Source organism: Gopherus flavomarginatus, chromosome 9 (assembly GCF_025201925.1).
Source record: "Gopherus flavomarginatus isolate rGopFla2 chromosome 9, rGopFla2.mat.asm, whole genome shotgun sequence".
NCBI classification, from domain to species: domain Eukaryota; kingdom Metazoa; phylum Chordata; order Testudines; family Testudinidae; genus Gopherus; species Gopherus flavomarginatus.
The window spans coordinates 18022534-18036948 of record NC_066625.1 but is presented as its reverse complement, the minus strand read 5'-3'; the positions used below and the strand labels follow the sequence as shown (position 1 = coordinate 18036948).

The following is a 14415-nucleotide window of genomic DNA, read 5'->3' as shown; positions in this document are numbered from 1 at the left end:
GGCTGTGCTCTCTGGTTCTCTGATACACTGGTTCTCTAGTACACTTGCCCCATATTCTAGGCAAGACTGACTCTATTTTTAGATAAACCATAAAGGAGGGATTGACTCGGGGAGTCATTCCCATTTTTGTCTTTGTGCCCCTGGCCGACCTCAGCTAAGGCCAGCCAGGAGCACCCATGACAGCAGCAGATGGTACAGAACAACTGATAACCATCATCTCATCGCCAATTTACAATGGCACAGCAGACGGTACAGAACAACTGGTAATCATCTCTGCTACACTGCAGTACCACCTCTGTCAGCGGCATCCAGTACACATATGGTGACAGTGACAAAAGGCAAAACGGGCTCCATGGTTGCCATGCTATGGCATCTGCCAGGACAATCCAGGGAAAAAGGGCACAAAATGATTGTCTGCCGTTGCTTTCACAGAGGAAGGAATGAGTGATGACATTTACCCAGAATCACCCGTGACACTGTTTTTGCACCATCATGCATTGGGATCTCAACCCAGAATTCCAATGGGCGGGGGAGACTGCGGGAACTATGGGATAGCTACGGGATAGCTACCCACAGTGCAACACTCCAGAAATCAACGCTAGCCTCGGTACATGGACGCACACCGCCGAATTAATGTGCTTAGTGTGGCCGCGTGCACTCGACTTTATACAATCTGTTTTACAAAACTGGTTTATGTAAAATCAGAATAATCCCGTAGTGTAGACATACCCGTAGTGACTAGCACAAGGCTTTGGGCAGCTGATACATGGTAGGAGATGGGGAGAGGTTCATTTATCTGTTTCAAAGACAATATGACCTCAGATTTTGCATAGAGATGCCACACCTTGTAAAGGTAAAAAAACAAAGGATGTCCCAGAAAAATGGAGCCTCCCAGAAGAAATCTGCTACTGACATGATTCCTCTTTTGGATAAAAATATAATTGGCTCCACATGCCTGGTGGTATTGGCTCCAGCTAACACATCTGTCACCCCACAACTCAGCTGTCCATTGACTCTACTTAATACATCATTGTGATGATTCCCTGCTGCCTTTTAAATTTAACAGGCACTCACAGTAAGGTGCCAAATGACACCAGTTCAAGACAGGAAAGTTCAGAGGCACAATAGAGGCTGAGTATTTTACAGTCAATGATTTGTTTTCACCTGATGCTCAGAATGACAGATAGTATGTAAGACAGTGGCAGTGTAAAAACCCAACAGGATGAGAAGATACCTGCTATGAATCAAACAGACTTTGTGTGAGACAAAAGGCAAAAGAATGAAACCCTGCGTGTGAGGCAGCCATCTCAAGCAAGACCTTGCAATGCTAGTTGGACCGGTTCTGGAACACACGCAGTTCTCTCTGCGTCTCTCTATTGTGCGCACGCGCACACGCACATGCACACACAAAATGCCCTGAAAACTACTTAAAGTCACAAAATCATAGAAGTGTAGGACTGGCAGGACCTTAAGAGGTCATCTAGTCCACTCCCCTGCACTCAAGGCAAGTCCGCCTCATGGTGCGGGAAGGATGATCCTGTGGTTACGGCATGACTCCAGAGACCTGGATTCAAATTCCTTGCTGTGCCCCAGCCTTCCTGTGTGACCTTGGCTGAGTCTCTAGGTCTCAATTTCCCTTTTGTGAAATGGTGGATCTTTTCTGTCATGTCTGTTTAGATTGTAAGCTCTTTGAGGCAAAGAGTGTAGCATAGCACCTGGCACAACATGGCCCTGATTTTAGGGCCTCAAGGTGCTATAGCGGTAAAAAATAAAAGTAGAATCGTAGTGATAACTCTTCTTCTCCCGTAATGAAGCCACTAGGAGAAGAACAGTAGGGTTAGGACGTCCCAAGAGATTAATCTGTTCCTCCTTAGAAGGAGCATCTGATGGTAGAAATGTCCATCTTGTGAGTGCAGCTTTGAGAACAGAGGCCGCAGAACACAGAGGTGAACTGTTAGCTATGGATGAAAAGGTGCCCAAAAACCCAAGAACGTTGCTTGGATTGACCTACATAGCAGATCCCTACCTTCCTTTGTAAAGCACATCCTTGGCATATGAATCTGCTCCAGCTAGGGCTGAACTGCAAAACTCAGATCCAGAGCCTTGTTCCCCAGAGTTTGTTGGGGAGGGGTTTTAGTTCACCCCTTGTCCTGTCATGCTCATGGAAGTTTGCACCACGGCTAGTATAAATAAAGACTGGTACTTCTTGCCTCCTCCTGTCAGCAGTGTCTGCTCCTGTTATCCAAACAGAGCAAACTGGACAATTAGTAAGCTGCAGATATACCAATCTCGCACCACCCATCACTGGGGTGCAAACATCTGATATCAAAAACAGCAGTGAGTAGAAACAATCTCCATCTACCTATGCAAATTAGTGTAGTACCATTGACTTTAATGGGACTATGCCAATTTATACCAGCTGAGGATCTGGCCCCAAATCTGTAAACCTACTCTTGCACCCCTTCATTCTAGGAGCCCTCTTACTCCACAGAGGAAAGAAGTGGAGACAGAGGATGTGATTTATATTCATTCATTATCCACCTCTGAAAGGAGCGAACAAATTATAAAAAAGTAACAGAAACGTACCCAGCTGCATATGGTTTTAGTCCAATTTGTTTTGTATTTGTTAATAATAATTTCTTTAAAAAACTCCCAATTTAAAAAGAAAAATATTTCCCACTGCAATTATTTTTGCAATCCCCAGCCCAATAGAATAATAAAATAATAATCTTGCTTTTTATAGTAAAACAGCAGTTACCAATTACCGAGACATGCTTTGTACATCTCATATAGAAACCTTGGTTATCCTGAGACAGAAAGAAACAAAAAACAAAGAAAAAACCCTGTAATCCTGAAGGAATGGTGTTCATGGAAATATTTGTTCCAATATAAAAAGTTCCTGCTTTGTATACTGCATAAAAGCAACTTTTCCCTCTTTTGATTTCTTCTATAGTCAATTGCCAAAATTGAGTATAAAAGCTGGTTTGGGTTTGCACCAGTGTAAAACAACCTGTATAAGCTAATGAACATGTATATTTCAGCGGTGTTAGAAAGAAGAAGGAACTTCATCATGCTGTTTACTATGTATTTTAGTTGTGAGAAAGCAACTTTAGCAACACATGGTATTTTGCATAATTTAGCAGAAAATGACAGTCCCTTCCTAATTCCCACAGGCTAAATTATTTAGTACGGTCACCTGTTACTTTATGATTACAGTCTGAGTGTTTGTAATAAAATAATTGATTTCTTGTTATGTGACAGGTTGATACATTTAAAATCTAAATATGGGCTCAAAACTAGAGGTCCTTACTCAGCTTTTACTCAAGTATAACTCCCATCACATTTGGTCTGAGTAAAGCGGGACTATGACCTGAGCATGGACTTCAGTATTTGGCTGAAGCTGCTTTATTTGTACAATAACAGTATCAATTTGTTAGCATCTTATTCTGAGCTCACACTGATATGTTATGAATAGTAATTCAATTGAAATCATCCAATATAAGTGAGATCTGTTTCAGGCTGTTAGTTTTACTTCATTCTGACATCAAAGTTCAGAAATGATGCTGAATGTGTCTTCTGTAGTAAGGAACTCTAGTTTTTCACTGCAAAAGGGTTATTGTTTTGCTCCTTAGAATGCTGGAGAGATTTCCAAATCCTAGTCCTTTGTCACACAAAACTCCCACTGAGGGCAGTAGGATTCATTTTATGGGAATGAGGACCATAGGATCAGACTTTCTCACTGACTTGAATCGTTTCACCTGTTCAATTATACGTATAGGTTAAGAAATCATTTTTTCAGTCACAGAGGTCTGGGTGGAGGCACAACACTGAAATTGTTCCTAGACCATGATAAATGTATTGGCTTGACTGTTCACCAATGCTCTTTGGTCAGCCATAGCATGGACAAAAGCAAAAGGCAGGTAAGGTATTTTCAGACATATAACTAGTTATTTGAACCACTAAAATTGTCTCTAATATAAAATATGCCTTTAGTCAGACTGACTTTATTCCAGTAGTTTAGTAGGTTGACTGCTCCTGTTTGCTACTGTGGGAGCGAGCTAATCAATTGCCAGTGATGGAATCTTGCAGACAAATGGGAATTCTCTGTTGCAGCTGTTGTCATTCCATGAGCGTAAAGCTATAGGGGAGTAAGAATAAGGAGTTAGTTAAGGTTTTAAATGGAGGTGTGATCACACGATGGACAAAATTCAACTCTACATGCCACCATGAAGGAATAACATATAATGGATACAGAAACACAGAATTTCCTACACAAAGGAGTTTGTTTCACCCTCAATCCTTAGCTCTGAAGAAAAGTCTTGTCAAAAGATTCTGTAATACAGACACATTTCTGACAATATACTTTTGCATAGACACAAGAACATGCTGGCTAGATATAGAGATTATTACAGTCTTACCAGACCCAGCCCTGGATACAATTAGTCATGCATGTATGTTATTCCTGTGCAGATTCCCATATGACAAGAGAAAAAGACATATTTGTAATGCTCCGTGTCCTAGTCTACCCTTTCCCCTATCCTGTTGTCTCTCTCCTCCCCATAGTGACTGCATCTCTGTTGGTGTCTCTTTCCAATAATATATCTCCTTGGTCTGGAAATGTCTCAGGATTTTGTCTTCACATACAATGCTACAGCAGCGCTTCTCCGGTCAGTGTAGTCAATCCGTTTCCCCAAGAGGCGGTAGCTATTTTGAAGGGAGAAGCTCTCCTGCCAGCACAGTGCTGTCTTCATGGGGATTTAGGTAGGCATAACTACATCGCTCCGGGGTGTGGATTTTTCATTCCCCTGAGCGATGTAGTTATACCGATATAGGTAATGTAGACCTGGCTTCAGTTGAGGGGGAAGCAGGCAAGCTGGTGTCTTTATACTGCCTTTAATTGACAGTTCTTTATCTCCTTGCTTCTTGGAGAGGGGCCAAACTTCCTCCTCTGCAAAAACAGTATGTTAAAATACTCACGGTGCTAACATCTTTTTGTTATGCATAGAAAAGAGTGAGCCTGCATTTCACTGAGTTTATTTACACATGCTCCCTGGAAAGCCTGGTGTACAGCCTGAGGATCAACAGTGAAGTACCTACCACTGTTATATCTGTACCAGATCTGTACACAGTCCTCCTCTTCTGGAATAGAGTGGATCCCATCATCTGGCTGGTTGCCATCCCAGTAGTTATAGTCATAGGAAGAACCATCTGTCCATTCAAAGTGGCCTTCCTATTAAACATCATCCGGAAATTAGGGGGGGAGAATGGAGAAGTGCCGTGATTTCAACTGAACCTCTGTGGAAGTGTGAACTTCAGGATTGGCCAACAGAACATTTCTCTTCTCCCCTGTAGAGAGTGCCGTCATCAATCTGACCTCATTCCTATGTCTAGATGACAAAAATTAGGTCCATGCTGAACAGAGGCCCTTCTTCTATTGAGTTTTGCGCTCTGCTAGCATATTGTTTGAGATCATAGAGTACGACTATACTGCAAAGAAAAACATGCAGCGTCAAGTCTCAATTGATTCCCCCTCATGGGGCTTGGGCTGTGGGGCTAAAAATAGCAGTGTAGACATTCCCCCTTGGGCTGGAGCTCAAGCTTCGAGATCCTCCCCCTCAGCAGGTTTGAGAGCCCAGGCTCCGCTTCATTGGGTTTCCTTTTGTTACTATGTAATTTTTCAAAAGAAGATTTCAAAAGTTACAGAGTAAGACAAAGAAAAATGAAAAAGTGTGTGTGGGGGGGTGGTAGACATCATTTATTGTATTGCACTCAACGTGGGTGCTGAAAGCCATTGAACCCAACTGCAAACCCTGAATATGATGGAAGGCATGCGTTCGGTTTCTATTACTTCAAGCCAGGGGGTACTGGACTCCCAGTACTCACTGTCCTTTTCCCCTACCCATACACACACACACACCCCAAAAACATGGAGAAAGGAGGAAAATATTTTGCAGAAAATTCACACACACACACACACAAATTGTTCTGTTTCAAACTATGTCACATGGAAACAACTTTGAAATTTCAACATTGATCATGAAATTGTCCCCCTCCTTCTTTTTAAACATCACATTTATTGGCTACCTCAGTAGTTGTGGAGATTGAATTACCCTCTAATGTCCATAGGTCACAGCTGAAGCATTGGAAGGGCAATGTGGGTAAGCAGAAAATCTTGCTCTCCAGGGCTGTCAGTCCAGCACTTGGTATTATAGTCAGAGGGAAAAAATTGAAAGGTGTAGAGGGAAAACAGAAAATATAATTTTGCCTTTTATGTGAGTCTGATGAAACTGGCCAAGGGTCACATCTCAACAGCTCCAGGCTGAATAGATTTCCAGTTCTTTTTATGAGAAAACCTGCTTGTATGATGATCAAGAGAAAGAGCAGGCGGTAGTCCCATGCACCATCTGCAGCAAAATGTGAACCTCTAGAATTGGCTTATACAATCATCAGAGGGCACACCATGAGATCAACAATAGATGATCTGCACAGATTTGTCATCATCGGATCGATGGACTACCAAGAAGCTAATGTTGTAGTGGTTTCTCACCTGTCTTAGGTCATGAAGTCCCATCCAGATATCGGTAGGTATTCCAGGCACTCGGCTGTTTACCAGGTCATATACAAAGACATTCTCTTCCCAGCTGGTAAAGTACCATAATATGAAATAGTTAGGAGGTTGGTATTAGTGAAATTAAGCAAACACTATCCCTAGGCATTCAGACTGCACTTTGGCAAATGGGACCCCATCTTTGAAATTGTCCATGGAAATTTTGGATTCATTTTCTTAGTCTGTGTAAGAGGATGGCTTAGTATGGCAAAACCCAGAGCTGGTTGGAAACACAGGGAAAAATACATGACAGTAATTTCAAATCCCTGTCCTCTTTCAACATTAAAAAATTCTAACTTTCAAAAATTCAAAATCATTTCACCCTCTGTAACAGCAAGCAGGAGGTGTGGTAACGTAAAGCATCTACTGCCTATGCTCTGCTGGAATGGTTGAAATGAACTCAAGCAGGTCAATAAGCTTCCACATTTTAAACCAGTGCTTTTCACTATTTCTGAAGTGGGGGCCACTTTGGCAAAAAAAACCTTCAGTGTGAGAGCCACATCAACCCAACACAGATGGTTGAACACTCTGAGTTCTTTGTTGGTTGATATGTTAATCTTACTGTTATTAGTAATATTGCTTGGGGTGAAGGCATGGGAGTGAGGGGCTGGTTCTGGGAAGGGGCTCAGGGCTTGGACAGTGGCTTGGGGTGCAGGAGAAGGTGAGGGGTACAAGCTCTGGGAAGGAGTTTGGGTGCAGGAGGGGACTCCAGACTGGGGCAGTGTGTTCGGGTGCAGGAGGGAGTCTGGGGTGCTGGCTCCAGGAGGGATTACAGGGTGCAGCCCAGAGTATGGGGTGTCGGCTCTGGGAGGGGGCTCAGGGCTGGGTCAGAGGCTTGGGATGCAGGAGGTGGTGTGGGGTTCTGACTCTGGGAGGGGGCTCAGAGCTCAGGCTTGGAGTGCAGGAGGGAGTATGGGGGGCTGGCTCTGGAAGGGGCTCAGGGATGTGGCAGAGGCTTGGAATGCAGGAGGAGGTATAGGGGGGCTGACTCTTGGAGGGGGCTCAGGGCTGGGGCAGAGGATTGGGATGCAGGAGGGGTCATGGGGAGCTGGCTCTGGGATGGGGCTCAGGGCTGGGGCAGAGGTTTGGGGGGCTGGTTCCAGGAGGCTTCAAGTTGGATGGTGGAAGAGCTATTCAGAACCTGCCCCTTGAAGGGGGCGGCACTTACTTTGGGCAGCCCTGGCCTCACGCCGCTTCTGGAAGGGGCCAAGGTGACTCTGCGTGCTGCCCCTCTCTGCAGGCACCGCCCCCACAACTCCCATTGGTCACAGTTCCCTGTCCCCAGCCAATGGGATCTGCAGGGGTGGTGCTTGCAGGCAGGGCTGCAGGGGTGTGCTGGCCACTTTTGGGAGCAGCGTGGGGCCAGGGCAGGCAGGGAGCCTGCCTTAGCTGCAGCCCCACTGGTGCCAGAAAGCGCGATCAACAGGGAGATGCACTTAGGGTCCATGGGAGTCACCACTGGCTCACAGGCCTTGCAGTGCAGAACACTGTCTTAAACCATCAGGAGTGGCTGGGCCTTGGATGGAGGAAAAAACCATGATGAATTATAGATGTGCCCATGTAGCAAAGTCTTCCTCTGATACCTGGATGTTTAGGTCCAGCATTTTGCTTTGGGCCCCATTTCTAATCTGGGTTTGTGAACTGTTCCATGAAACATGGAGTGGAAAACCTTTCTATTTTGAAAGTTCTGAGTCAGACAAAATTGTAACCAAAATTGTTCCCTTGAAAGCAAAGCCACCCTCCTCTATCCGGGGACTGATTAATGGGTACAATGTGACTGCAGTTGGCAGAGTGGAGTCTGTTGTAACTGAGGGGCAAATTTTCAAAGAGTCCAAAAATACGACCATAAAATTGGCTCAAGCATCTGTCTGTACACACAAAGCTTCACCTTTGCTCATGCACATCAGCAAATGCATGGGGTTTGCATGCACATTCACACGGCCTCTTGAAAACATGGCCCTTTAAGTTATTATATTGTACAACCACAACCAAACCCAGGGTGATCCAAATAGCTTTGTTGTAACACAGAGCATAAGGTGACAACTTCTTATTTATGTTAATGTAATGTTACAGACCACAGCCATTTCACAAGCGCCTCTGGGCGCAATTGTGATAGGTCTGCTTCAGAACTATTGGTTCCACTACTTGAGGTAAAGGAGACTCTCTAATAGACATCTAATTAGTACAGTTGCGGAGTTTTGATTCTGTCCATTAGAGGGCAGAGATACACATCCACGCTAGCCAGTGCATTTCAATACAGATACATAGAATTTACGACAGTGGTAAATTTGGCTTGAATGGGTTTCTTTTCTCATAGGAAGGTTAAACTCCAGCTGAGGAATTACTTATATATTTATTTATTGCAGCAGACATCGTTTAGCTGGACTTTAACAATTTTTCAGAAACAGATTTCTTTGATTCTTACCTGTGAATTGACGCTAATTTGGCTGATTTTATGCCAATGGAAAATTCTGCACAATAGAGATCGGCTTCAGCCCATGTTTTATTGATAGGAAAGTATCTGTAACAGTACCCTTCATATTCTGTCCAAAACAGTGGGCAGGAGTAGGACTGAACTGGCTCTGGCATAGCTGGGGAGAAAGGAAAGAAAACTGGAAGTGCATTTAATACAAAACAGCTGCGGGGACCCTGAAATGGTGAATGTCTCTGTTGTTTAGGACCAGTCTCCTTGTTGGCTTTGCAAAACACAAAAAGCAAAAACAAAAAATTCCCCCAAGGGCTTAGATTTTCACGAGCAACTGGGGACTTTGAGTGCCTCCATTCTTGGATATCTCCTCAAAATATCTGAATTTCAGAGGATGGGAGCTCAGCACTTTGGAACGTTTGAGCAGAATTTGCCATTTTTGAGTAGTCTGAGCAAGGAAGAAAAATACTTTTGGATGCTACCCTAATATAAATATTTAGTAACTCTATTGTACATTTTCCAACTAGGATGGAAGTGACACTATGAAGTTCTGTACGGATCAGGTCTGGGCCCTTTCTCATTCACATCAATGCCCGGAAAGAGCAAACTTGTAGGAGAGGTTGTACCACCATTGCAGATAACACAGGGAGGAGGGAAAAGACTCCAATCAAAGGGACCAGGAAAAAAAAATGGGAGCAGTGGTGGGAAAGGGACACGTGCAACTTAATGCAGTAAAAGCATTGAAAACAGTGTAGAAAGATGTCAAGAAACATTATACTCTAAATGGTCACACGATACAAGATACTGAGGGAGAAATAGTGAGCAGAAATTTAAATCCATCAGTCACATTTCTGGGAGGTAGGTAAGAAGGTAAATAGGGCCCTGATTCAGCAAAATATTTAAGTACATGCTTAACTTTAAGTACGTGACTGGTCTTGCTGAAATCAATGGAATGATCTACGTGCTTAGAGATAGATGTGTGCTTATGCATCCTGCTGGACTGTGGTTTTAATCACCAGGACAGATCACAGAATTTGAGAAAGCTCAGGCATCTCCATCCAGTCTATCTCCTTGCCAGTGTGGGATTGTTTCCTGCACTAAATTCATTCTTTAGTGCTGTCTGTTTGGTTTAAGGACGAGTGAGCCCTCAGCTGGAGTGACCACTGAAGACTTGGAAAAGGGAGAGCTGAGGGCAGCAAGGATGAAATGTTTCAGGTTTTGGAAAAAGGGGGAGGAAAATGCTGCTGATGTTCTTTAGAAAAGAGGAAGCACAACTGATGTGTATGAAATCCTGAGAGGTCCAGCAAAGGTGGATGCCACAAAACTACCCAAGCAAATAACTGGCTCAAAACCCAAAGAGTTCAAACTGAAGCTAGGAAAGGATCTGGTATTCAGGGACTTCAAGGGGAATCATCTTTACAATGACCATAATTAACCTGTAGAACAAACTCTGCTAAAGGCAGCAACTGAAGCGGCAAGTATGAGCATATTAAAAAAGGGGGGAATTAGCCAAGTCCAAATCATCACAGGGTATAAATGCTAGAACTAGCTGGGCTGAACTCCCTCCATCCCCAAATGTCACTACTGAAGCATCCTTTGGCAGCCATTTTGCACCACATTTCTTTAGTTCCTTCCACCCAGGGTCCTCAAAGCATTTTACAAACATCAGCCAATGAAGCCTCACAGAAGCCCCCTGATACAAGCATTACACTCAGTTTTCAAATAAAGAACACCTCAGAGGCAAAGGTGCTCATTTGTGCTAACACAGGAAAGTCGGAGCCACAGCCAGTGCTAGACCCCATCTCTTTTGCTCCAAGGCCTGTCCGTTAACCATTACATCACCATTCCTGAGTATAGAACGTAAAACTAGCTCTGGGTTATAGATCAGCTGCCCAGAAACTGGGAGACTTGTCACAGTCTGTGGCAGAAGAATGACTCAGATACCTGGAACTGACTGTTCCCAGCATTTCAGCGCTCACAATAGCACTGTGAACCAAACAGCAGGCATTCAGGGAAACTGGAGGGCTGTGAGTCAGTCTCTCCTGCTGACCTAGGGTATTATATGCCTTCATAATGTAAAATATGCTGAGCCCAGTTATTTCAAGTACTGCAAAACAGGAGCTATTTTGTAGCTAATATAAACAGCTACTTTTTCATTGCCTTTCTCTGACAGCCCCAAGCCTCCACCAGCACTCTTCTGTCCCTCGAGCTCAGATAAAAGATAATTATTGTTTCCTTGTGGTGACCCTTCCCCTTTCCCCTCCAGAGCTCCTTAGAGGCTGTATCCTGATACAAGTGCGCTTGGAGCCAGTTCCAGTCATTATCAGCCCTGAGAAGTGCCATGCCTAGATAACTAGGGTCACTGAGCAACTCGGACCTCAAAAACCAAGTAACGTTGTAGAGATGACCGAGTTGATTCAGATCTGACTGTGTTAGTGATGGGCTATGCAAAAGGGCTCTAGTTGAAAATCAGATTGATACCTTGAAAAATGGAAGCAGCTTTTTAAAAATTGTAGCAAATTTGTATTCAGTTAACAGCGAGATGCAGTGTTTATTCCCATGGGCCACATCCTGCCATCGTCTCACAGAGAAAACAGTTCTCAGGGCTACCTCACATCCTGTTTCAACAAAACCCAAGCGAGAAAGGGACAGAAAGATCAAACACCAATGAAAGGAAGTGAAGGATTGGCCTCCAGAGATCCCAGGACAGGAACCACCAAATAGCTGCAATGCACCCTGGGCTTCGCCTTCCCTCACATGTACTGAGGGGTCAGTCACAAAGTATAAGTTAGTGCTGCTTATAACATCTGTGCATCTCAGCCTGGCTGTCCACAGAGTCCATAGCCTCCCTCTTTACCTACTCCCAGAGCCCTCAGATCCCATGGAGAGGAATTGCCAGGAAAGGCCTCAGTGAGTGCTAGGGAACATGGCACACCAGCTTCGCTGGTTCTATGCGTGGCTCTTCCACCCACTCATTTTACTTCTCTTTGCTCCCCATCACACCTCACTACATGGTCCTCAGCCAGGGAAACCATTGATGTCCATGGTCATTTTAGCTTGAGGACCAAATCCAAAGCCCTTGGAGAGCAAGAGGAAATCTCCCATTAATTTTAGTGGGTCTTGAATTAGATCTGAGTGGGCCTCATATTCTGATTTTATATATTTTATGCTGCTGATGTAATTTATTGCCAATTCCAGATGCAGTAACATTGGCTTGATACATGCTTCTTCCTGCTCGCTGTGGGTTCAGTACAGCAAGGTGGTGAGGATTCCTATGGGTTGAGGGCACCCTCAGCGTCTCAGGAAGACTCAGCACCTGGAAGGACTCAGCCCGGCCACTAAGCCTTTAGAATGCCTGAGGGCACTAAATTATTGGCTGGGGTGACTGGAAACACCATGAGCTTCATAGGCAGCCTGGTCATTGATATTTTTGGAACGTTTGTTAAAAATGGCGGCGAACTCTTCACCTTTAGTTGCATGACGGCACACTGGACAAGCTAAAACCAGCAGCCATCTCAGTGTTTCGCCTTTTCAGGTGAAGCGTTATGAGCGTCTGTTGTGTGCTGGGTTGAAATTTCAATTAGGGTGGTTTTGGCTTCCCTGAAATATCATGAGAAAATTGTTCCCCTTGATAGAAATGGTTGAAACTAAATCATCAGACCGAGGTGTTCATAGAGGCTTTTGATCTCCTACACCATTTTCCCGATGAGGTGTCATTAATTTGCCTCGCTTCAGTGAACAAGAGTGCCTGGAGGAATTCAAGGTTAAATATAGCAGAAAAGAGAAGAAAGGTAGGTCAATGCTTAATTAGCATCTTTCTGTTAGGTCAGTGTAGGAAGCCTTTGCACTCTTTTTAGAAGAGGGTTTTTTATTCTTAAATTCACAGGAAATAACCAAGGAACCACTTTTATTCTAGAACACCTAGGTCTATTTTTATTTTCAAATCTGTCAGACACAGTATGGCAGACAAGCCCGCTTCTCAGCAGGAAAACTTCAGCCAAGCCCAGCCGGTCAGAAGGGTATTTACTAGTATGGAAAACAAGGGCAGTGCCATCGGGTCAGTCATACCAATTTTCTACATGTGAAACTACGTCAGCAGAACATCACAGTAACCACTGTCTGACCTCCTTGGTAAAATGCTTTGAGATCTCCTGCCGCAAAGAGCTTTATAATAGCTAACCCTTTATTATTTTTATCATCATTAACTCTTTCAGTGAGAGCAGAAGGATCACCCGTGGTTAAGGCTGTGGGCTGGGACTCAGGATACTGGGGTGCAATTCCTGGCTCTTTCTGAGTGACCTTGGGCAAGTCACAATCTCTGTACCTTGATTCTCCATCTGTAAAATGAGGCTAACAATCCTTCCTTTGTGCTTCGACTGCACACTCAATGAGGCAGGAATGGCCTTTTACTCTGTGTATTTACAGCACCTAGCACAACAGAGGCCCCACTGTGACTGAAGCTTCTAGGTGCTCAATATTTCCAACCAATATTTTCCCATGATGCTGTTGAGAAAGGAAAACCACCAACCCCCTGAGCCCTACAGAAATCTGCTTCTCAAGTAATTTTTTTCATAACAGCTTCAAATTTAAGATTGGAGGATGTTTCTATGATAAAAGTGTGTAGCTCTGCAATGTAGAGCCTGGGTCTAGGGCAAGACAGACAAGTGATATCCATTCTGATAGCATTCCTGGCACTTTAAAGCATTCTCACGGCATCTTTTTAACAGCAGATATTACCAGTCTTGTGCTGGAAGCAAATCATATTCTTGCTGGAGACTATTAAAGGGCTTGATTTCATCATAGGCTACGGATTTATCAGTAAGAGTATAAACTGTAAACAAGCCATTAATGCCCTTAAAAAGATGACTTAGCAACTCAGAAAAGAAGGTTCAGCCAAAGAGACCTCTGTGGCTACCAGAATGTATGTTTAGGCTCCTACCAAATTCACAGCCATGAAAAACACATCTCGGACGGTGAAATCTGGTCTTATGTGTGTGTGTGCTTTTACCCTATGCTATACAGATTTCATGGGGGAGACCAGCGTTTCTCAGATTGGCGGTCCTGACCCAAAAGGGAGTTGCAGGGGGGTTGCAAGATTATTTTAGAAGGGTCGCAGTATTGCCACCTTACTTCTGCGCTGCTTTCAGAGCTGGGCTCCTGGCCAGCAGCCGCTGCTCTCCAGCTGCCAAGCTCTGAAGACAGCACGGCCGCCAGCAGTAGCGCAGAAGTAAGGGTAGCAGTACCGCAACCCACCCATACAATAACCTTGTGACCCCCACCACAACTCCTTTTTGGGTCAGGACCCCTACAATTACATTACCATAAAATTTCAGATTTAAATAGCTGAAATCATGACATTTACTATTTTAAAAATACTATGACC

The 14415-nt window shown here is 44.1% G+C and overlaps 1 protein-coding gene across 1 annotated transcript; it reads right to left on the bottom strand.

Moving 5' to 3' along the window:
- Positions 1-3793: 3793 nt before the first annotated feature.
- On the bottom strand, positions 3794-9196 carry CLEC19A (C-type lectin domain containing 19A). Its single transcript, XM_050968651.1, has 4 exons — positions 9033-9196; positions 6548-6641; positions 5098-5230; positions 3794-4138 (listed from the first exon to the last, which is right to left on the bottom strand). The coding sequence occupies exons 1-4, from the start codon at positions 9194-9196 to the stop codon at positions 4059-4061; spliced, it is 471 nt and encodes a 156-aa protein (XP_050824608.1). The 3' UTR covers positions 3794-4058.
- Positions 9197-14415: the final 5219 nt, after the last annotated feature.